The 24,922-nt window shown below is 43.7% G+C and overlaps 1 protein-coding gene across 1 annotated transcript; it reads right to left on the bottom strand.

Moving 5' to 3' along the window:
* Positions 1 to 1,256: 1,256 nt before the first annotated feature.
* ODC1 (ornithine decarboxylase 1) lies at positions 1,257 to 11,419 on the bottom strand. The gene is made up of 11 exons (XM_062489701.1): positions 11,273 to 11,419; positions 8,952 to 9,100; positions 8,612 to 8,785; positions 8,270 to 8,442; positions 7,274 to 7,408; positions 7,044 to 7,125; positions 6,641 to 6,724; positions 5,219 to 5,381; positions 5,018 to 5,130; positions 4,526 to 4,740; positions 1,257 to 1,733 (listed from the first exon to the last, which is right to left on the bottom strand). Exons 2-11 carry the CDS (start codon positions 9,051 to 9,053, stop codon positions 1,592 to 1,594), a joined length of 1,383 nt encoding a protein of 460 aa, XP_062345685.1. The 5' UTR covers positions 9,054 to 9,100; positions 11,273 to 11,419; the 3' UTR covers positions 1,257 to 1,591.
* Between the last annotated feature and the right edge of the window lie 13,503 nt (positions 11,420 to 24,922).

The raw sequence follows: 24,922 nt of genomic DNA, 5'->3' as shown, positions 1-24,922 counted from the left end.
TATGGCTCCACTATGTATATATACTGAAGTTTGCCAAATGCATAAGAATAAAGGCAACCGCTATTTCAATCATAAGCTTGAAGCTGGGAATAAAGCAAAAAGTCACTTGGGTTGCTTCACGGGACTTAGGAATGAGGTACCATCACTCTTGTTTACCCTGCTAATTCAACAAATGGAGAGTTTCTGCTGGAAGCACAGAATGGAGGTTAAACATTGCCTTTCAGGGCTGCTTGTGCAAAACCAGCTTTATTTCTCATCTTGCTAGAGTCACTGTTTCTATCAGCAATGCTAACCTTTGGACAACCCTTCAAATTTTAACACTTGTTCCAAGTTAGCTTAAGCTTTACCTGTTTACTTGATACATTAAGATCTTTATACATCAGGCATTTGCTATGGCATGCCTGCAGCCCAGGACTTTCTGGCAAACCTAATCCAGCTCTAGGACCTATTAGTTTATCAGAAACATTTTCTAACTTTAGTGCAAAAAGCGGCAGCAAACTAGCACAGATTAAAAGTCAGAATGCTTTGCTTCAATAAGCAGACTATTTTTATCACCAACATCCCTGTATTAGCTCCTAGTATTTACTACTTACTGTCATCTATCACATATAATCCAAAGTCAGAAAGGTAACATGTCTTTTCATAACATTGAATTAGAGCTTCTAATTGAATTGCACATACAGTAGATGTCAAGTCCCATTTCTTATCACTTTTATACTAAAGTCCTAGGCAACACAGGTCAAGAGCCTGTCAGCCCCACAGTTTCAGCTTCCTGGCATTTCCTGTAACATATTTTAGTTCTTGCACATCTAACAAGCAGTGTGCCAGTTGTGGAGCCTGTGCTGTATTCCCTCATTAATGACAAGTTATGTTTATTAACAGCCATCAGTGCTGGCCACAGCACTTGTAGACTAGCTTGTAGACTAACTTGCAGAGAACCAGCACTGCACTGAGCTTGGAATATGCAACTTGTTACACACATGTTCAGTAGTGAAAAACAAATGTGAATTAATGAGAATTCACACAGTATTCAATTCTTAGACAGTCAACCTTCTTCTAATCACATATGAAAAAAGACAATTCAGTTTCCCTACCCACTGAGGGTTTCCTTCACTTCAAGTTGGGAAGGCAAGGGTACAGGAGATCCATTTATTCGTAAGTTCTGGGCTTGCAGCATCTGGTCTGCCCTCATATATGCTATAAGAGCCATCCATGACACACTAATTTTCTACTGATTAACGAAGCACAGGACCAGTTATTTCAATATACTTTATTTTAAAACAGGTAGGTCACAAAGCACTAAGCTTAGCCCGTTCTGCCATACACAAGCTACAAATACTTGTTTGACAGTTGAGGGTCAGTCTTCAGTAGCATACATGAAAAGTGAATAAAAATCCATATAAAACAATATTCAAATAGTTTCCATAGGAACACAGATAATTGTGACCCATCTCCTAGTAATTTTTCTTGCATTTATGCCAAACCTAAATGTTAAAAAGACCACTTAAAAATTCTACCAGGAATTAAGTTAACAGTCTCCCAAATGCCCTAAATTCAATGACTAACCTTGCACTTAGTTACTAAATATTACCTATACATTAATACTAGCTGAAGCACAAGTTGCTGGATATTCAATTCCACTTTCCCAGGCACAAGAGACTGGCAGACTAGCAACATCCTGCTCTTCCACCTCAGCTAGGAACCCTTGCTCCTTGATCTGCTGCATTAGTTGCCTAGAAAGAAAAAAAAATAAATTAAAGAGTGAGTCACAAACTGTTTCATTTCAATCTACCTAAAACTGTAAAGTAATTTTTTTACTTGCCAGTGAATATGAAATGAACTCTCTATGCATCACTTGCAATCCAGACATTACTATGTTGGGGGGAAAAGTAAAAATAAAAGCAGAATCCATGCAGGTCACTTGTGGCTGGCTAGGCTTTAGGGTAAGTGCCAATACCAACCTGATTTTACCATTTCTGTGTAGGATTTAGATCTGTAAAAATGCATCAATATAGCTGTAGCTACATCTGTATACCTCATGCTATACAGATTTATTGACATTTTGCTCAGTAGTTCAGAATTTCAGATGTGAAAATCCCTGACGGCCTTGACTGCCACTTATCCCACACCCCCACATTATTGGGTAACTTGGATCAAGAAAAAGAATGGATAACAGACTAAGAACATAAGGGAGCTGACCAGACCAGTAAGAACCATGCAACTCCCTCCATACTCAGACAAGAGCTGTACTAAAACACAACATCAGAAGAACTTCAGTTGACTGAGTTTTTGGACTTAGTTCATAGATTCACAGAATGGTTTAGGTTGGAAGGTGACCTTTAAATTTTAGTTCTAACCCCCCCTTGACATGGGTAGAGACATCTTCAACTACACCAAGTTGCTCAGAAACACATCCAGCCTGGCCTTGAACGCTTACAGGGATGGGACATATCTTTCAATTGGAAGCCATTACCCCTAATCCTGTCACTACATGATTTTGCAAATAGTCTTGCCCAATCTTTCCTTTAAGTCCCCCTCAGATATGGGAAGGTTGCAATAAGGTCACCCCACGGCCTTATCCAGGGTGAAGAAATCTATCTCTCTCAGTCTTTCCTCACAGCAGAAGTGCTCCATCCCTCTGATCAACTTAAGTGGCCTTCAGACTTGCTCCATGTCCTTCCTGTGCTGGGGACCCCAGGCCTGGGTGCAGGACTGCAGGTGGGGTCTCACCAGGGCAGAGCAGAGGGACAGAATCCCCTCCCTCACTGCTGCCCACCCTGCTTTGGATGCAGCCCAGGGCACATTTGGCTCTCCAGGCTGCAAGAGCACATGGCTGGGTAAAATTCAGCCTCTCATCCACAGCACCCCCAAGTTCTCCTCAGCCCGGCTGTTCTGAATCTGTTCATCCCCCAGCCTGGATTCATACCAGGAGTTGCCCCCATCCAGGTGCAGCACCTTGCACTTGGTCTTGTTAAACCTCATGACATTCCCACAGTCCCACTTCTCAACCTTGTCCAGGTACCTCAGAAGTTGGGTGGTATCCTGTCACTCAGGTGTGCCAACAACAGCACTCTGCTTGGTGTCATCTTATAGTTGTAATTATCTTAGGTATGCAAGGCAAACAGCTGTACCACTGCATGGCTCCTCATGTACTACTAGTTTTAATTTAAATACATGTAATCATGTTGTCCTTTATCTTTCACAGTTTCTAGCCACAAATTTAGTTGTACACCCTTGCAATATGCAGATGACATTCCAAAAGACTTTTGCCCATCCTAGAAAGATATGCACCATATTCTCACTGATGCATGCCTCTCAGTTAAAGACCAGCCTTTATCACAGAATTCTCTTGCCAAAACAGAAAACACACATAGAACTGAAGGATGGCTGTGCTATGGCCTTGGATGACAGTTATGTTTGCATAATTAAGCTCAGCATGGCTCAGACCAATTATTAAACTTTAACAGCAGCCCAGTAATACAGTGAAAAAGCTAATTATTCTCCTGCAGAGCCATTTTTAGTTCAATTAGACATAGTTTTGGAGTGTTGAGGGAAATCTAAAAGCTTCACATGTTTTCAAAAATGCTTTAATTGACCCAAGGTTTCACAAAGGGAAAGAAACAATACAAGTCCTGCTTATACCAGCAGGGTTAGTAAAAGAATAGAGGAAGCTTCCGCTTACTTTTATGTCAGGAATTCCCCTGAACTTAAAGATTTACTGAAAATTTGATAATAACCCAACACCAGAGCTAATCATGCTTTAGGGTAACACTTCTGCCCAAAAGCCCCCTCCAGTTCAGTAGGCAGATACCAGTAGAGAGCTAAGGGCTTTCTCTTACAAGAAAGCCCACTTTTATAGAAGGTGCAATCCATTAACCTGTGTTGCATTGCAGAGCACCCAAGTTGCTTTAAACTGCTGTTTAAGTTGCAATTTCACAGTATCCTTGCACTTAGAAGGTAGACCTGCTTTCTTTGCTTACCTGTTTAATAACTTCCCATGGAAGTCTAGCACTCTGCACTGAACCAGAGCTCAACCTAAACCAAGGAATAGCTCTCAAACAAAGAGAGGCCATACCGTGAAGCAACACCATTGAATGTCCCTGTACCCTGCAGTCAAGATTTAGTAAACTATTAATTTAGAAGACAACATATTATAATTGTGATTGACTAGTCTCTGATTACTAGTCACACAAGCGGAATGTAAAGAATTCATAATGATTCTGTGTGTTGTGCAATAGGGAAAACACTTGCTAGAATTCAGATTAATGAAGTCTCCTAACATTACACCTTTAAAACAATCTCTCCTGAGACTGTGTACAACAGACAAGAGTAATTAGTGGCATCAGCATTTTTACAAGCACACATCAAAAACCTTCAGAGGCACTGCTTTCTTCCACACCAGGAGGTTTTACAAGAGCTGTGGCACCAAAATTACCCCTGATTGTTAAGGCATAGCCAACTGACACGAGCTATTTATTACAGTGATCTCAGAAGTACTGACGGATCAAGATATTTAGTTACTAACCATGCTGGTCTTGACATCACATAGTGTATTGTTGGCCTCTGGAATCCATTGAAAGTAGAAGCTGCTGCTACAGTATAGGCACCCATGTTTTCAAACAGGATCCAGTCACCAACTTGCAGCTCCGGCATATTAAACCGCTCAACAATCCGATCTAAGCCATCACAGGTTGGTCCCCAAATGCTGCAGGAGTAGCAGCTGTCATCTGGCTTAGGCCGCTGAAGGAGAGAGTGGAGTTTAATTATTTGACTACCAAAACAGAGTTTCCAGAAGTAGTATCATAGTGTAACATTCCACCTCCAAAGAAAAGGAAGAGCTGCTTGCAGGTTCTTCTTTACCTCTGGCTTTGAGTTAATTCCACTGCATGCTTTATAAGTTAAATACCAAAGTCTGGCAACATGAAGGGAGCAGTGAACTGAGAAGTGACTGCTGTGACAAGGATTCTCCTACATCCACAATATGTGACTAGTATGTGATAATTCTGAACAGGCATACCTTTTGCAGGACTGGCTTAACATGTGCATGATCATACAAGATGCAGTTGAATGATCCATAGACCCCATCATTCACATAGTACATAAGAGTTTTGTCATTTGCATCATCTTCATCTGGAAGAAGTTGAGAGACCAGTGAGAAAAAGTCTTGGAAAGAAACACACAGTTGACTAGATCTAAGACTAGGTCTCATTTTACATACCATCAGACCCCGTTAGCTCTTTTAACACAATTTTCTTTGCAATGATATTGACTGCCAGCGTGAATGCTGATGCAACATAGTATCGTCCTGGCTCTGCAATAATATTTATTCCAGAATCTGAAGGGAAGTATTTATCCAGTGCTGGGTTGATTACACTTGTGATCTAAGGAAAAAACAGATGCCAGTATTAAAATTTCAGCAGCTACTCAGGTGCTACTTTAGAAGTCTGAGATGAAGTAAGACCCTGAAACTCAAAATTATATACTAGTGAAACATGTAACATCTATTAACATCTATTGTAATTTCTATTGACTGCTTTTGCTTTTTTTACTCATTCAAAATCTTGTTTGCAACTAAATTTATACAAAGCAACAAAAGCAGATATCACTTGCAGCTTAAAGCTTAAGTAACAAAACAGGTCATGTTTGAGGCTGAAGGAAATCACCCCTCCAAGGCTCACTAAACCATCATTAATACCCTGCAAGTCCCCACACTTCAAATTTTCTGGCCCAGTTGTACTGCTGCTACTTATGCACTATTCCACAGCTTACTGTCATCTCATGGGATCATAAGCATACAGAGGGCTTTAGTATCATAACTGAAATTCAGTTGCATTCATGAACAGTGATTTCCAGGTTCTGAAGTTATCATGAAGTTGTCTCCAACTGCAACATGGCTGTATCATGCCATGAAGCCCAATGACATAGTTTGCTTTTGATGCTTCGTCTATGCCCATACTGCACTCTGAGAAGCCAAACTTCATTAGGAGGTACCAGAAGTGCTACAATGTTAGCTCACACTACTATAAAACAACTTTTTTTAATGTATTTTACTGTATCCCTTTGTTAATATGTAATGTTTAACATCTCCTTGGGTTAGAAGGCAAGGTGCTCTGACAACACTGCTTTAAGTTGAAGTCCTATCAATATTCAGCCCCCTTGTCTCTTCTGAAAGCAGAGCGATTGCTGAGGTAAAGCAGACTGGAAAACACTGAACAACTTAAAAATTATCCAAGAGCTAGTCCGAAATCAAATCATACACTGACCTTGTATGCTGCCACCCCTGAGGACAGTGTGGGTTCAGGACTACCCTTTCACCCTGTTTGGGAGCAGTGCTAATCTATTCAGTCTGAAATACAGCACCAACTGGAAGAAGCCTATGCCAGTAAGAATTAAGCCTGCAGTTAAAACTGGCTTTACTTTTTTGAGACTTCTGCATGCTTGTGCAGTCATTTAGCAATGTATCTAATGAGCTCATCTATTTCTTAGTTTTCACAGTATCTCTCCTTTTCCTCTACATTTCTGACCAAGCAGACACATTTGCAAATGTGTCTGCATACAAACAGGAAAAGCAAAATTTTAGTTAATCCAGATCAACACTCAAGCAGACTCCACAACCTGAGAACTTCTTAGCAAAGCTTACCTCTTCAAATTTAAGCTTGACATCTTCAGAGCCAGGGAAGCCACCACCAATATCAAGCAGATACATATTGAAGCCAAGTTCAGCCTAAAACGAGATTAACAGCAACACTGTCAAGAAAAGCTGATAATTCATCATTTTAACTTAAAAAGTAATGTGAAATCATTTCATTAACACTTGAAACAGAGCTAACACATGTTCAAGTAACAGGTTTTTGAGTTTGAGCTGCCAATTTTAGTGCATCTGTACATGAGGTTTGCCAGGCTGGTCAAAGTAAGCTATCAGGGCCTAAAAAGTTCCAACAACATGAAGTCAATAATTTAGCTAGCTTTTAACCCCATAACAGTTGTACACTTCATTCACTTTTGCAACAACAGTTGAGCAGAGAAAGTAGAACTAGACTTACTCCCATATCAAACACACAGCGAGCATCAGAAATGGCTTGAACAAAGGTCTCTGGGTCTGTACATCCACTTCCAACATGGAAACTACAAAAAGATACAAAATATCAGTTGCTATTTGGCAAGAAGTTTTGTATAAACTCATGTCATCACATGCGAAGGCATCTCTATTGTCAGGTAGACCATTTAAAGAAAACTTAATTAATGCAACTGTGTTTTGATACTGTCAGCTCACCTAACTCCAACAATGGCAAGGTCAAGTTCTTTTGCACGCTCCAGAAGAAGCCTGCTAGTCTTAAGTGTAGCTCCAAATTTAACACTCAGACGACAGACTGCTTTGGAGTCATCGGTGGTAATGCGTAAGACTAACCTAGAAATATGGAAAAATAAGTAGTTATGTTCCAGTATAACAGACATCATCATCAGGCAGGTATGATCTCAGACTGAGACTGAGCTTAAAGATACAAGCTGCTCTATGTATCTCTTCCTACAGAGACAGTAAACTTTACAAGACTAGATTTCACTGGTTAAAAGTATGTTTCACATTGGAACCCTGAAAACAGGGAGTTTTGAACTTTCTGTTCTGTCAAGCACTAATCCCCAGAAGAATATTGCTTTTGACTTAAGGCCTTGGAGAAGGCTTCCAAAATTGAATAATAAAACTAAAATAACTAGTGTGTAGTTTACATAAAAGTGTGCAATATAACACAGAGAAAAATCTGGAATTTAAGGCTTTAAATTATAGTAATAAGTATAAAACAAAAGAGAAGCTTTAAAGTGAAAATTTTTTCAGCTTCTTATCCTTCTTCTTGGGATCAAGTAGTATTTTGCAATTAAATAAAAAAAATGCTGCACTGCGAGTCACAGGTATTTAATTATTGAGTCAAAAGTAGAAGTAATATAAATATTAGTTTTAATTAGACAATTAGGCCTTAAACCTTGTAATGAACAAAATACATCACCATTTCTTCATTTTTAACTTGTTAACTAGAACTGCTGTAGCACTCGCTGTACTATAAATAAGAATTAACAAACGAGTCCAAACATAAAACTTCTCTTGTACCCTTAATCCTGACTCTAAAAAAATAAGAAAGATGATAAAATCTAATAGTTTATTACTTCACAGTTCTGCAGACTATCTTAAACTAATGAGAACAAGTTTCAGATAAAGCAGATATTTCTGTATCCTGGTAACCCAAGGAAGAATTATAGAACAATTAGTATTACTTACTTGGCTTTTGGATGGGCCCTTGCAACTTTCATTAGTTCTACTTCACTATCAAATGTCATCATCTGCACACCACTGCTGGCAGCATGTTTGATTTGAGATACTTGTTTGCAGGGATTTGCATATATTATTCTCTCAGGAGGCACACCAATGCTCTGTACCAGCTGTATTTCCGTCTGAAGAAAGAACAGATTACACTTGTACAAGATGTTTCTAGATGGATGATTAATGCAATCAGAAGAACAAAAGCAACACCACTCAGTTATGCTTAATTTTATACAAACATGTTTTGTAAGGCTGAACAGATACTTCTAATCACAGATCAGAAGACAGTCAAGATCTCACCTTACTGGCACAATCAAATCCTGCCCCAAGAACAGCAAGGGTCTTCACGACAGCTTTGCTGTCGTTACACTTTACAGCATAGAAGGGGGTCACCCGAGGAAGGGCCTTATGCCACCGCACGTGCTTCTTCACAATGTCCCCGAGGTCAGCAACGTAGAAGGCATCTTTATCATCCTAGGGCAAACACACATCTTAACTTTACAAACAACAGATAACAGAAAAAGCCTAGAGGTCAGCATTTGAGGGGGCTGTCTTGTGGATTACTTGCAAGGACAACCTATTTTATCAGTTTATAAGTTTGTAGCATCATGAAATGTAGTGGTTTTCCCATCATACTTACAGAAGACGACACTTCATTTATTTTTTGGTCAAGGATATCCTTGGCAGTAAAGCCTTCATCAAGGAAGGTTAACTCAAATTCTTCTTTGCTGAAGTTGCTCATGACTTCCAAGATTTCAGGTTTGTGTGAAAGGACTTGGGTATGAACTGCTGAAAAAAAAACCCCATTAATTACTTAATTTGAATTCATAGTTTACATTCAATCCTTCACTTAGGTTCATACAGTCATTATATGACCACTACTTTGTGCTCTTATCATTTACAATTATACAGCTCCTACAGTGATCACTAATAGCTGCATAGATTAGACACTGGCATAATGACAGAAGAGATGTAATCAGAACCAAGGAGGCAGGCCAAAATAATCCTGCAAGCTGGAAGGCAAGTTCTCCTCTGTTCAAAAACTCTGTAATGCTCTGAATCTACTCAAAGAAAAAAAAAAATCAATTAAATAAATGCTGTCAGATATTAGTATAGCTGCCTGGAAATTTCTGGTGTCTTTACCTTCACATCAGAGCTATTAATATTATGGCTAGTGTCTACTTACCACCTTTTTTTTTTTAAACAATTCATAAGCACTATTTAGGTCACCAGTTTCAGCAGAAAGGGTTTACTTGTTATTTACAGCAGAATCCAAGACTGCTACTGACTTCTGAGTAGCAAAAACTCTCATTAGGTCTGAGCCACATAAGTATCTGGATTCTCAATACAGTTCACACTGTGCATAAAGCAGACCTGAGAACAGGACTTTCCTGGAAGTTGCTTTGTTCCTAGACAAGGTCTTCACAGTGATCCCAACTAGCACTTCAGAACAGGATTTTACAACAGTCCATTACAAATTTTCATTACTAACAGAAACAGAAAGTCTGCTGAGAACTAGAACTAAAGAGCACACTAGAACTAAAGCACACTTCTGCCATCCTTGACCCATGGTACACTTTGAAATATTAGCAATTGTATTTCATTTCAACTTTCAGAAACATATGGCAACAAGAACTACTTCAAATATTTTGATAATTTCTCACTTATCAAAGACATAAGATCTGAGATTCAAACGAGATTAAGCTTTGATTCTAATAAACCAAACAATCCATGAACCTCATTCTCACTCTGCTCTCATTCACGTGCAGAGATAATTCTACCACAAACTGGATTAAAGTCTTCTCTTAATAGCCTCTTTGAAGGGACCATAAGAAACAGCAAATTAATCACTTCTCAGGAAGGTGATTGTTACCAAGGAGAAGTTGCATCTCATCATAGACTTCCAGCTTTGCAGAAAGCAATTCAGGAACACTTCTACTGTGGTTAAGAGAAGTGAACACCATCAAGAAAGAATTTAGTTTAACCTCCCCTCTGCAGAGCACTGCATGAAAAGCACTTTTCCTTTTACATTTAAAAGGGAAATGATTTTTACTGGCCACAATAGATTTTGTTAAAAAGTTCTTGCAAGCTTTCAATCTCCACCTCATTGCACAGTTTTAACTACAGTAATTACACAGCATATAGACAGAACGCGATCATGTAGGTGCGAACTGCAGCCTCTCAAAGTATGTTTCTATTTGGACTGTGCGCAAAGTGTCTGCAGCTCCCCAGAAGAAAGGCAATTTGTGCTCATTTAGAATTTGTTCTCCAGAACATTCCCCTATTCAGCAGCTGTATTTAGACAGAGCTGAGTCATGCCTGCAGGCTCCGTACTCAAACAGCCAAGCTGCGTCTAGAAAAGGTGCCCGAGGCGCCCGTGACTCCGGAGCCTGCAGAGCGCAGCGCAGCGCTCCGCGGGACACCGGCTCCCTCCCCATCCCTAGGGGCATGCAAGGCCAGGCTGGACTTGGCTCTGAGCAGCCGGGTCTAGCGGAAGGTATCCCTGCTGTAGGCAGAGTTGGAACTAGATAGAGTTTAAGGTCCTTTCCAACCCAAAATACTCCGACTCTCTGATTCGCTCCTAGACCAGGCCAGTGCCCGCCGGGCGTGCAGGGAGCAGCGCCCCGCGCCGCTCGGCCCAAAGGCGAGCCCAGGCGCCCCAAGCCCCGCTCCTGCCACGTTCCTGCCACGCACCTGCCTTTCCCCACCCCGGAAACAGCCCGGCGGCCACAGCGGGGCCATCGCTTCCCCCGCTGCCGGAAAGCGCCGCCAACACTCCCCAGGCGAGCCGGGAGCCGGTCCGGTCCGCTTACAGCCGCCCGGAGCCCCCCGCCTCCCTGCCGGGGTCGGGGATTGCCCGTGCCCGGCCCGGGCCGCGCCGCTTGGCAGCGGCCCCGCAGACACGTGGCTCCGCTCCGCTCCCCGGCACGGCCCGCTACATCCCGCCGCCGCCCGCCTCACCTCGCCTCGGCCAGCGGAGCTGCTTGTCAAGGCCCCGCGGTAGCCGATCCCCTCGCTCCGAGCCGCCTCCCCCTCCTCCTGCGAGCCGGGCGCGGTGCGCGGAGCCGGGCGGGAGCGCCGGACCGGCTGAGGAGGAGCGGGGCGAGCGGGAGCGCCGCTGCCGACAAAGCTTCGCCACGGCCGCCCCGCTCCTATTTATAGCGCCGCGGCGTCGCTGTGGCAACGCACCAGCTCAAACCAGCCGCGATCGGCTGGGACCGGGCGCGCTCCCACCGCCGCTATTGTGACGTACGGCCGAACATGCGCACGGCGCCGCGCGCCCCCCGGGCCCGGCCGGGCGTGCCGAGCCTCTGCGGCGCGATGCGCGCGCCCCCGGCCCTGCCGGCTGCCAGCAGGTGCACGGCCCGGGTCGGTGTTCCCGGGTCGGTACCGCAGCGTGAAAAACCGGCGCTGCAGAAGGCCGGAGGGCTGCGGCTTCAAGCGACGCCTTTGGCAGATGCTGGAGGAAAGCGCTGCTGAGCTCAGGGGACCCGGAGTGTGTCACAGCCGGCTGTCGGTGGGGCGGCGGAGCCATCCAGCTTGCGCGGCTCTCGCAGCCCCTGTGCTCGGCACTGGCTGCTGTCCGCAGCGGTGCTGCCCCTGCCTGCGTCCCTGACCGCCGAGGGTGTTATCCGAAACACTTCCCGTAACGCTGACCACTGTTTTTCCACCCGCTCTTGTTCTGATACTGGCAGCTGTTTCCATTGTAAGGTTATTTTGTATTGCTGGCTTGTTTTACAAATGGGCGTCAATGGAAGGTGTAAGAAGGTATCAACTGATACTTTTTTTCGATCAATTTTTTGTTTAGCTCTGAACGACTGCACTTTCTGCCCTTGCCAGGACAGACATTTTCTGCCCCTCTTCCCCTCTCTTTAAAAAGTTCGAGCCTCACCCCATGGTAGATAGACTGAGTCCTTGCCCTGGTCAATGTCTGCGGAAGGATGGAGCTGCCCCTGCTACGCTAAAAAAGAGATTTTTACACCGTGCCGCCTCTGGAGCATTTATAAGAGAAGCAAGGAACCTTTCTGCAGGACAGAGCTCACTCAGAGTGCTCCAGCTCCCCATCTCCAAGTCACTGAAGGCTATTTTAGCGGCTTTCTGAAAGTAGACATGTGGACAGCCCCTACCCTCTGTCCTACATGGGGAAAAGTGATGGGAAATGCTGGCTGCTGTGGGGTGTGGGATGCTTTCATGGATATACCCAAAGCAGATTGTGCTCACTGGCCTCAGAGGTTCAATCCTTGGTCTCCCACCAAGCTCAGCTGGAAAACCCACTGTATTTCAGGCAGAAGCAGATCAATGGGATGTCCTTGTCCATCCCACAGCCCCTGCCACCTTGAGCGGGGTTGGAAGTGGAGGGCAGCAGGCTGGGGCTGCAAAAGAATCCCTTGAAGGATTGAAATAAAGGGAAACACCACGATCAAGCAGGTAATAAACAAAAGGTGGATCAGAACACATCCAAAAGAATGGGGACAGAGGTGCTGGTTTTAGTTAAAATAATTTAATGAAAGAAGGAACAAAATATCCTAAAATATTTTAAATATATATATATACTGTGTGTGTGTATATGTCATCACACATCCAGGCATGAATTACAGAAGATTTTCTAAATTACAGCAAGGAGTGGGGGAAATCATCCCAGTGTGTAGCACCTACATGAGCTGGTCCTCAGGACACTACCTGCCCTTGGCAGCAATTCCAGTGCAGCAGGGCTGAGGCCACTGCTCAAGCATTGTCTTTGCTGAGATAACTCATCAAAATCCCTGAAGAATTTCACATCATCTCCCCTGCCAGTTAACAGGGCAAATAATGGGGTTCATATGCCTCTAGATTTGGCTCTATGGGCAACAGTTATAATTTAATTTAATTTTTCTTCTGCTGACTATAAGCAAACAGGGATTGCAGAATCACATAGTAGTCTGAGTAGGAATTAAGCATTGGAAAAGCAGACAGAGAGGGAAGTGAAGGGAAGGGCTGTGCCACCACCACAAGAGCCAGCTGCTCACTGAACTGGCTCAAAAAGCAAGGGCTGTGGTCTGGATAAGAACAATGGCCATCACCTGGCCCCAGTGCTCCAATACAGTTGCACCAGCTGTTCCCTCTTCATCTTCTCCCCTCTGGCTGGGGCTGGAGAAGAGCCTGTGGCTGTCCTCAGCGGTGTCCTGGTTGACTGACCTTGGCTGGGGCAGGGGCCAGTGGATAGACACGTTCTGGTGTGAGACAAAATGGAACGGTATCCGAGTCTGGGGAGCAAGGGCTGGACTGCTCCAAGGGAAAGAGGTGGCAAAAGCAGTCACAGGCTGCAATTACCAGAGGAACCGATGCATTCATTAGCCGTTTGCAGATGCTTAATAGCAAAGTTTTATTAGCTCCTCAAAAGGATGGGATTACCAAATATTTTGTCCTCCTCCCAGTTCTTGTCTCTGGAGGATCGTGAGAGCTGGTGGTGACAAGGGCTTGTTTTGAGGAGCATAATGTTTGCAGAAGGTGCTCCAGTTCAGGACCCCTGTGTCCCTGTGCCAGGGGACAGTAATGGGCAGATTTCAGGTATATCAGGTACAAAAAAGGATGCAAGTCCTTTACTTCCTGTTTCCTGGCTAGTGCCCTGAGGGTCTGGCCAAGCTGCTCTGAAGGGGATGAGCAGATGCACAACTCCACCAGTCACAGGGGCAGAGCAGATCCATGGTGTGAAGAGCTGGGGGATGCTCCTGCAGCTCTTGGCAAGTCACCGCCAGTCTCAGACTAACTTATATGAAGCAGTTGCTTGGGCCAAAAATGTTTTCCAGAAGAGGGCACTGGAAAAGCATTTGTTGGTAGGAGACTGTGGCCGTATCTTTCTGATGTTTCCCCTCCTCACTTTCTCTCCGCTCAGGGCCCCTTGCTGCTGTAGAAGGACAGGGGATGGGGAGGACTGTCTGATTTCCCCATAGTTGTCAGTGTCTCCTACAACTTGCAGGGCAGCAGCAGCCTGGTGGGCCCTCACCCTGCTGAATGACGGGTGTCCTAGCTCTTATGGACCCCTAAATTTGAGAGGAGTTGGAGCCAAGCCCCAGGTTCCTTGAGCTTTGGCCAGGTGGGGAGAGCTGCCCAGTGGGAGAGAGACGAAGTGGCTGGCACCACAACTGCAGCTGGAGGAAACCTCAGGTAATGCCTGGCATTTCTCAACTGCTTTCCTTCCCTCTGAGTCTGCCCAGGATCTTTGTGCCTCTTAAGAAATTAAGCCCTGTGACAGCTCATGGAGGCTGGTAAATAGTACCTTCACTTCATGGATGAAAAAGTGACTCAGAGGAAGATTCAGTAACTTACCGAGTATTGCAGAATAAATTCCAGATAGGAGTGTGCTGAGATGTGGACTTGTGTGAGGTGGAGGTACTGCATGGGGTCTGGGATGCAGGATACATGCAAGGGGCAATCTCATGGGGCTACCTCCAGCTCTCTTGGGGCAGCAGCTCTTCATTCGTTTTCAGTTCATTGACACAGAGAAAAAAACCCTACAAATTGTCCTTGTCATCCAACAAAGACCATTGGAGAAAACAATGTTTCCAGGGTACATTTTTTGTCATCTTTTATTACACATTTTCTAGGCATAAGAATGCAGTTTATTGCAAGTCAGTGTTACAAATGTGGTGTTTCATCCTTTTGAGTCAGAGCAACAAACTAAAATAACTCCTTCCAGTGGCTAAACTACAGAAGATACAGTAACCAAAATTCTTGTGCAGTGTGTGGAAGGCTTGCTTTGCAGCTCAACTCTAGAAATGCTTATGGATCTGTTTTCTGATTTGCCTTTTTTGGACTTAGTAGCCCATTATGGTTAAAAATTAGTTCAAAACCTCACATGCCATGAGGTGAAGCACATAACTCTGACATTACAGCACCAGTTTTGTGTCTGAGCCTTTTCTAATCATTCAGTTACAGATTTTAGATAGATATATATGAAAAATAAATTTTAAAAGTCAATGCTGTCATATGTGTGTTGTTAAATTTACTTAAATAAATATCAAGGTGTTTGAGTATCATCATCCTCTGTAAGAGCTCAGCACCCACCAGAATGAGCCAAATAATGAGATTTGTCTCCAGCATTGTAATGGATTCATGGATTCTGTAGGCAATACACAGTGGTATAGCAGAGTTTAAACACTGTGTATTTTAATAGACTCCTCATCTTGCTCTCAACATGAACAATGTCAAAATTCTCTGAGAGTCAGAAAGAAAGAGAAGAGCTTTTGCAAGCTGTTGAACATTAGCTTGAAAAGCAGAGGTCAGCCTGTTCTGTGGGATCAATGGAAAGGGAGCCATGGAAGTGACAGAAGATCCTGTGTGTGCAGCCAGCAAGTGGGGAGGCAATGACAGTCCTGTTGGCACCGCACTGTGGTGCTCAGCCCATACACTCCATCTCTCTCTCATGTAAAGGACTGTCTTCTGCCATGGTGGAGCCATTGCTGGGACCACGGGGCATTTCTGTCTCACATAATTCACAGCCAGCTTCTGAGCCCACCCTGGTACAAACCTTGATTTACTCCAGAAACAGCCTGACAGTTGGAGCAGTTTTGAGTGAAGAAGCACTCAGTGCTTATATGCCCATTGAAAACCACAATCAAATGATGACCAGTGGTGGTGTCAGTGTTGGATCTGACCCCTGTGTATTCTTCTCTGGCACATACTGCAATGGCCACTCAATAAAAGCGAATGCTGCTGATGAGAGCAGCTGCAGGACCTGAATATGCCACAATTTGCAAAAATTAACATCTTGCAGATTTATGTCCTAAAACCTCTCCCATAGATCAGATCTTAAGGTGTTGTGCAACCACAGTGAGATTACAGACAGCTCCAGCAAACTCACAGTTGCTGGTGGGGAATTCACTGCATGATGTGAATAGACAGGGTACAATGTTGGCCCCTGGCATGTATTGGTGAGCAGAGCCCAGCCCTGTAGGACCTTGTGTGTGCGTGCTGCTCATACTGACATTTGCTCATGAAGGTTTGTCTTCTGCATAATGCATATCCCAGTGCAGAGCTCTGAGCACACACTAATGATTTGCAGTAAAAGGAAGGACAGCTGGAAAGCTCAATGTCTTGGTTTTCCCCACAACCTTCCTCCAACTTTTGCTGTCTTGATATAGATGAGTATCCATAACATGTAGGACATCTTTTTCTCTTAGGGCAGGGTAAAATTTAAGAAGCCCATCAGAGGTCAGTATGGTTTCCTGGGGTTTGTGATAATATTAGTCTTTGTTTATCACCTTTGATAGGAGGAATTGATGATGTGAATAGTAGAAGTGAATATATTGAATAGTACATCAAACCGGTGACAGGACTCAGAGTATTTGGGGAAGAAAAAGAGAGAAGTGTAAAATTTAGCAGGTTATAGATTCTGGATATGTTAAACATAACAAGTATTCATTCTCTTCTGTGATAAATCTATGTATATATTGTGTAGCAGACAACTTCCCAGACTGAGAACTTCTGAAGGTTTTCATGTCAGGGGAAAGGAATAATACAGTTTTATATCCTACCTTCCACTCCCAGAAAAGTTTTGTCAGAAGTCTTTTGACATTACACAGCAAATGGTACAAGACTTTGAAGTGGTAGGGTTCCTTACTTTTAGTTCATATTCAGGGAATGAGTTGTAATCTTACCTATACACTACCTGCTGCAAACAGCCGAGAAGCAACACCTCATGTTGACAGCCTCACATTTTGGATTATGACTGGAGTTTAGTTTGTGATTAGTTTAATCTGGTGAAGAGGAGTTTAAGAGGTGATTAACTCAAGGGTAGCTAAAAAGATGGTGCAAAATTCTCAGCATTGTCAGATCTTATAGGGAAGAGCAAAGGCCAAAAGTTGTGCCACTGGCAGTTCTGTTTGGATATCGGAGAAACTTCTTCTCCAGGAGAGTAGTGCAACACTGAGACATAGGTGGGACTGCCATCCTTGGAGTTTTTCAAACTTACCAAGAACACGTCATAGCTGACCTGATCTGGTGCCTGCTGATAGTCCTGCTTTGGGTGTGAGGTTGGGCAGGAGACTTCTTTTACAGCTCGTATTTCTGGCACTGTATTCTGCACTCAGATAAACCCATGGGTGATGCAAACAAACCTCATGACATTTTTCTGACTTGGTCCTTTAATGGTGTGAGTTGAGGTGTCTGCATGCCAGAGAAGTGGCAAGGAAGGCACAGAGGCATGTTGTGATGGAAAATGGGTGACCACTTCTCCCAGGACCCTGCTTCCTGTCTGAAGCACAACCCCTGCGTTGGACTGGTGCTTCAGACAAGGACATTGACCAGGATGGTCAAATGTCCTTGCAGGCAGGGGATGAGCAGTGTGATGCTTCAAGCCTGTGCAAGGGGGAAGGGAAAGCAGGGAGCTGTCTTTGGGAGGTGGTCATGGATCTGCCAAGCTGTGCAGCTGTGGCCTTGCTCCCTGTAAGGGGTTGTCCTTCATCAACTTGTGCCTGAAACTTTCACTTGCCAAATCATACATGGGGAAGGACCAAAGAAGCACATCTTATATGTCAGGAATGACATTCAATCCTATATCTATTGGTGGGCTTTTACCTCCCTTGTTCTCCAACAGGTTAAATAAACCTCTGAAAACCTGAGTTTTGGAAGAGTCAGAATTCAGATCCAGATTTTGTCATCTGTTCAGTCCTTTCATTAATAAGGTGGAATAACTGCTGACAGCAAGTAGTGGTTTTATGGAGTGAGACAGAATGTTATGTGTCTCAATGTGAAGCCTGGAGGCACACAATGGTCTTTTCTTTTCCTAAACAAATTGAATCCTACAGTTGTCCCATGGATGGAACCTGCCTGAAATCAGGGGCAGCTCTATGCATGAGGAGTAGTAGGAAGGATCAAGGCTTCAATTGTACATTTTCATCATAATGTTTGAAGATTTACGTGTATAACTACGCAACTCAGAGTGAGACTGTGCCTCTAAGGCAAAACATATGAGCTCATATAAGAATTTGTCATTATAATAACAATTTGCATTTCTATAGAACCTTTAATCTTAGGATCTCAAAGTGGTTAATAAACACAAATTAATTAATCCTCACAACTCTCCTGCAAGGTAGACATGCATTATGGAGAGTCGCTAGCAGCTAGCTTTCCATTATAAGTCTCATTTTAACTACCTCCTAACTTTGCCAAAACTAAACCAATACACACAAAAATTTCACAAGAATGATCTTGTCCTGGGGTAGGATCTTTTTAGAAATTCTGGAGCAAGTAGGATAAGATAGTTTAAGATAAGTAGGTTAAATGGGGAAACCAGAAAGATATCTCTGAATGAACTAATGCACATATTCCATTAGTCCAGAGGGGAGGGAAATGCAGAATTTGGGACAGACACATGCATAAGTTATATTCCATAGCTTGCTGGAATTGAGATTCCAAGGTGATAAATGATTGTTCATTGCCCACTCTACTGTTTATGAAACTGGTGATCTGGACGAGTTCAGGAGGTGACCTGCTTTTTTTAAAGGAAGACTCCTTTACCAGGAGCTTCACTCATCCCCAGCTATGAAGAGGAAATCACTGAGAGCCACATATTACATCCTTTGAAGAGTTATTCTGTAAAACCTTTGGGAGAAGGCTGGATGAGCAGACCTAGCGACAGTCTGGTGTTGTAGATGGAATATTGCCTTTAAGGAGAAGATGCCAAAACCAGCTTGAGAGCCAGTGTCTGGCAGCATGCCCACACATGGATGGAGAACAAGAACAAATTCTTCCTCTGCATGCAAAAAAATCCCAAACAACCTAAACAGAAGGAAGAAAACCATCCTGGGGAAAAAAACACCTCTGACAACTCAGAGCTGCTCAGACCTGGGGCCCAGGCGTGGAGGAGAGATCCAAAGCCTTTCCTGTTCCCTTCCTTCCAAAACAGCAGGGTGAGGTGTAGGTGGACAATAGGGTGGAGGCTTGTCCCTTGGCCTCCGATTGGGGTTTGCTCTGGCAGGCTTACACAGATAGCAAATTGCTGCCACTCCCAGGAGGAAGGAGGAGGACAGGGGATTATGACTCAGGTGTTTGTAGGGTGCTACAGCCTCCAGGGATGCTTCCCCAGCCGGGGTGTCCTACGCTTCCTTTGGAGCTATGCTGAGCACCTTGTCCCCACAGAGGCGATCGGTGCAGCACCGTGCCCTGTACTGCTTCCCAGCTACACCTTCCCCTCACCTCTGGCTGTGCAGGAATGACTCAGATGCTCCGTGTCACTCACTCCGTGTCACCCGCACCACGCTGCAGCCCTCGGCTGGGATCCCGTGGGTTGGCTCAGCAGGTGCTGTGTTTTGGTGACTCTTAAATTAAATTTAAGAAAAAAAAGAGCAAAATTTGAAAATAACTCAGAAAAGTTTTGTAAAATCTGTGATGACCTGGTTGTTGGAACATTCTTCAAGAGTATGTGGTTGGAATGTACAGCAGATAGTACCTGTAATGTTGAAAACTTTTGATATAGAGCTATCAGGGAGATCCAGTGGTAGTTTTGTATTAAAAAGTGGGATTTCACTCAAAATGGGGAGTGAGACAGACTCTGTTCATAGTACAGTCCTTTGGATATAGACAAGAGGAAGAATCCTCCTTGCAAAATCTATCAAAGAAGGGAGAAGAGAGGTGGAAAAGGAAGTACAGTCTTCATTTTGCAGACAGGTGGGTCCCATGGCCCAAACAGACCTGGAACACTGCAGGGCCATGCAAGCAGCCCTCAGCAAAGCCAGTAGCAGTGTTTGCTGCCAAAGCAGAGCCAGGGCTCCTGGCCAGGGTCAGCCCAGGACACCCCGGGTCAGCACTGCCTCCCTTTCACCACTGGGAGATTGCACAGATCAACCAATTGATATTGAAAAGGGCTCCGGAGGTGCAGAGATAAGAATAATTTATGACTAAACACAGTAGACCAATGGTGTTTGTTTTGCAGCAGTTCATAGTCCAGTGCCAAGACTTGGCTTTTATCAGGTCACACATTTAGCCAAATTCTGGGCATGTTTTCTTCTACTGTGATCAAATAACCTTGTCCTTGCAAAGGTGGGTAACATTTGGCCTTTGTTTTCATTGCATTTGTAGCTGTGCAACAGCTACAGCACAGCCCCAGCAGGTACAGGTACAGGTACAGGTACAGGTACAGGTACAGCACATGGCCTGTTGTTATCAGCCTTGTTATAATGCTGTTATCAAGAGAGAGCAGAATTGCACTTCACTGTGAGACCAAAGTATTTTGTATTCTGAGGAATGAAGACCTTGAGTAGTCTGCTCTTACCCATGTCAAATTGTAACTTGCTCTTCAGACAGTATTTTGGGTTTCAACAGGATGAGAAGATAATCTAAGTATTCAGTCTTAATGACTTCACTAGTTGCTTAATTTTTCATATGCATGTGCTATTTAACACAAAAGGCCATGGAGTGGACAAAAGCCAGAATAAAAATGAAATGTGGATTATTTTCTAGTAGCTCTTCTGGTCAGTTCTGCAGTCTCCTACAAAGCTGCACACATCCAGCCCAGGGCAGTGGCCTTCACTACATGCTGTTGTTAACAAGGGCTGTGAATACAGCCTCAGACACAGAGTGGCACAGGAGGAGAAATGCCTTGAGCTTTAGTCCATGAGTACTAACATACTGAAGCAAGAAGTATGAGAGAATTGATGAGTATAAGCAGCTTGTTCTGTACAGGTAAACCATACTGGAGTTGTCTAGTTGATGTTATTTTTTGAGTCTTTCCATGGGTAACAACAAATTAAACTGATTACTGTGGTGTAGTAAAGCCTTGGATTTACCTTCAACTTTTTCTTTAACCTGAGTGCATTTTGAGGGTTTTCTTCCCAATCCAGCCTCCTGCTCAAAGTAGGCTGAGCTACGGTATGAGTATTTTGTTAGAGGTTTAGTTTTCCCTGTCTCCAAACCATCAGATGAATGGCCTGGTCACAAGACCAGAGTCAGACTTTCTCCTTCCTGCTTTCCCTGCTCTCACGTTTGATTGTGCAGTGACTCAGCCTCATTCAGCACCTGAGTGTTCCCAGGTGAGATAGCAATAGCAGAGATCTCTCATGGCACAGCATCAAAGTCCTCCTTCACAACTTCTGCTCCACTTGGCTGGTGTGCAGGAGGAGAACACTGTGCTGTCACTACCCATCTGACTTCTGAGGAGTCTCCAAAATTAACTCATCTTGGCTTCAGGTCCCCTGCACAGAGGGACTCTTAACACTATCAAAAGGTGGAGCTCTCCAAACTGGATGTGGACATCCAGACAGCTGTCAGACCAAGCATGGATATGCCCAGTGAATTTACCTGCACTAGGGCTGCCTGGATACAAGGCAAGTGGGTTTCATAACCCATATCCCAATTTTGGAGGTATCTTATTAGGTTGGGTACCTTTCAGCATGTATAAATGCACAGCAACTTCAACGCATAGCACCTCTCTGCAGGTGGGTTGTGAGAATCCTTTGTGCATTTTAAATTTGCCTACATTAACATTTGTATTAACACATTGACACTAACGCTAGTATGTGTACATGGAATTATATTAATATCTTCACTATTTCCTCTATTATAAGTACCATGTTTCTTAAACATTTCCTGTGTGGAAATTGCAGTATTTAAAAGACACTTGTGATAGATTTTATCAGGAGAATTACAGTATAATGAAGGCCCAAGAAGGAAAACCGTATCAGAAACAGAAAAAACCACCAGATCAGCCTGTGCTGTGGGTGAAATCGATGGTAATAATGCTGATACCTTCCACTGTGAAAGAAAAAAAGGCCATTAGGGAAACTGTGGTGATATTAGGATTACTTTCACAACGGAAGACATTAATTCTAGGACATTTCCATGGCCAAGGACAGTCATGCTTCATGATGATTCACGACCAGCAGCTGATTTGTGGTGTCCTTCGTGGAAGCAGAGCAGGCTGTCAGCTGGGTGAATTTCTTGTCATGACTCTGGCTGCTGTGGACCTTCAACAGGAGCATGCTGGTTAGCTCTGCTTCCTCCTTACTTCCCCCACAGAGCCATTGCTAGAGGTAACACAGCCGTGGGGAGATGAGGTTTCTCAGATAAAGTACTTCACACAGTTAGGATGTTTAGGAAAGCAGGGCTTCAGAGTACTTAAGTGCACGTTTCTTCCAGTAATTTATCTACTATACCATCAGGCATGGGCAGACAAAAATTGCTCTGCCAGAAACCCAGCATTAAATCTTATCTACATAAGGACCTATGTGTCAAAGTTTAACCCCCAATAGCAGCCAAGCCCCACACAGCTCCTCACTCACTCCCCCATCAGCAGGATTGGGGAGGGAATAAGAAAGGTAAAAGCTGGAGAACTCCTGGGTTGAGATAAAGGCAATTAAGTAGGGAAAGCAAAAGTTATGCAGGCAAGCAAAGCAACAAGGAATTAAATCACCACTTCCCAAGGTCAGCCAGTTGTTCAGCCATCTCCAGGAGAGCAGGGCCCCATCACATGTAACAGTGAATTGGGAAGAAAAATACCATCACTTCAAAGGTCTCCCCTTTCACCCTTCTTCCCCCTTTTTTTATATACTGAACATGATGTCCTATGGTATGGAATATCTGTCTTTCTGACTAACTTCTCATGCACCCCTACTCCCCTTGCCAGCATGGGAGTGTGAAAAGGAGAGAAAGCCTTGCCTCTGTGTAAGCCCTTCTCAGCAAAAACAAAAACATCTCTGTATTATCAGCCCTACGTTCAGCACAAGTCCAAAACATAGCCCCATACCAGCCAGTGCAAAGAAAATTAACTCTACCTCAGCCAAAAGCAGCACATTGTGCTAGCCTGGCAGCCAGGGAATTGCTGGAAGCACCCCCTTGTTGTTATTCTAGAAAGAAAGAGAGGGCACAGAGAATGAGCCAGGTAACTCATGGGTAGGAGGGAGTCACAGAGAGGACTTGTCCTTTCCAGAAAAAGGGACTCAGATCTCCTTGCATATGTCTGCTTGCTTCACTGACTGCAGAAGGATCCCAGACGCCTAAAGCTAGAAGGAACATCTTGGCCTTTTTTTCCCTGCCATAAAGGGAGGATAATGATGTCCTTTTAAAAGAGCCTCTGACATCAACTGATAAAAAAATTAAACTTGTAAGGGATTATTATTATTGTTATGTATCTTTGAACAGAGGAAGCAATGACGTTTCTATGACATTTTATAATCCACATGAAATGCTTCCATAATAAAGATAATGACACATATGATGGACAAAGTATGCTTAGTTGTGGTATTTGGCAGTGATCATTTGGCTTATTTCTTTTCCTATGTATTTTATGCAGAAGAAAAAGAAGAAAAAACATTAGCAGACACCTCTTGCAATCCTGCTAAAATCAAAACTCTGCCAAATTGAATACATACAGAACTTTTTCAGGCTTCAGAGAAAATACACAAACTATTTTAGAAAAAGGTATTTGAGAACGGAATTGTTGATCTCTGTGGATAGCAGTGTTATTATGCTGGTAAGAATTCTGACCTTCCTGAAGCTGACCCTCTTGCAGGAGCTGGGCATGAGTACTGTTCTCAGCTGTGTGGGATGTTCTTTCTTGACTCCAGGTGTGATATTTTGCCATCTACCTTTAGTGGGTTGGGCACTGCATAGGTCGCTCAGGAGCAGTTACCCTGGGTTCTGCTTTGCTCTGTCTCTCCTTCCTGTGTACACACCAAGCAGACACTGATGTTAGAAAGGACCTGAAGGGACAGACCAGTGATCCACACAGGCAGTAGCCAGGGTCTGAGGACAGCAGCAGGAGATGCTATTTAAGGAGAGCATATGAGCACGGTCACCTTCCTGGTCAACTGCCACATTCAGTCCTGCAACCCCATCCAGCCACTTTAGTGTCTGTCTGTGGACATCTCACCATGAGTTCATCAAACCCCTTTTTGACTGGGGCCAGTACCTCTATAGCTCCCTGTGACAGCACAAGAAGCGAGTCTGTGGATTAAACACAGTAAAACCCTGGCACAGGTTTCCCAGTGAGGTGGTAGGTGCCCCGTCCCTGGAATCATTCAAGGTCAGGTTGGATGGGTTTCTGAGCAGTCTGATCTAGTTGATCTCCCCACTCATTGCAAAGGGATTGGATTAGATGACCTTTAAAGGTCTCTTCCAACCCAAAACATTCTGTGATTCTGGTATTGGTCCCTGGCTACTAATGATATGGTTTCACTTTTCTTTCCTTTTCTAAGAGTTTTTATTGGCTGTTTTCACTCTCTCATTTTTCAGAGCAAACTTAGCCAGACTGATTTAAGCGATAAAGTGAACCATGATGTAACCAGATCCTGAGATCCATTGCAACTGACTCCATTAACGAGCTGAATGTTGTACATGGCCACCAATTCTGTGGCTGGAAAGAAGGCACTACAAAATGGGGATATGACACATCCCCATTTAGTAATAACATGGAATAATTTTTTTTCCCCCCAAGACTACTTGGCAAAAGTTTCCAAGAAATAGAAGACAGAGGGACACCACTGGATGAAATAAATATGAAATTTAATATTCATGTAACAGGCACACTAATACTGATATTTAGTATTTCACTGCCAGAACACATCGGAAAAAAAAATAGGTTAAATTTTGCAAGACGAGCTCTAATGAAAATCATTGTCCTCAAATCTAAGAAAAATC

The sequence above is a fragment of the Cinclus cinclus genome, chromosome 3 (assembly GCF_963662255.1).
Source record: "Cinclus cinclus chromosome 3, bCinCin1.1, whole genome shotgun sequence".
Classification (NCBI taxonomy): domain Eukaryota; kingdom Metazoa; phylum Chordata; class Aves; order Passeriformes; family Cinclidae; genus Cinclus; species Cinclus cinclus.
The sequence above is the reverse complement of the archived record's forward strand: the minus strand, read 5'-3'. Positions and strand labels throughout refer to the sequence as shown.

Excerpts from the sequence above, each read along its gene's own strand:
- ODC1 (XM_062489701.1), bottom strand. The coding sequence starts at position 9,053 with ATGAGCAACTTCAGCAAAGAAGAATTTGAGTTAACCTTCCTTGATGAA. Across the intron at positions 8,786-8,951 it reads TAAATGAAGTGTCGTCTTCT|GATGATAAAGATGCCTTCTA; the intron begins GTAAGTATGATG and ends TGTTTGCCCTAG. Across the intron at positions 8,443-8,611 it reads GATTTGATTGTGCCAGTAAG|ACGGAAATACAGCTGGTACA; the intron begins GTGAGATCTTGA and ends TTCTTTCTTCAG.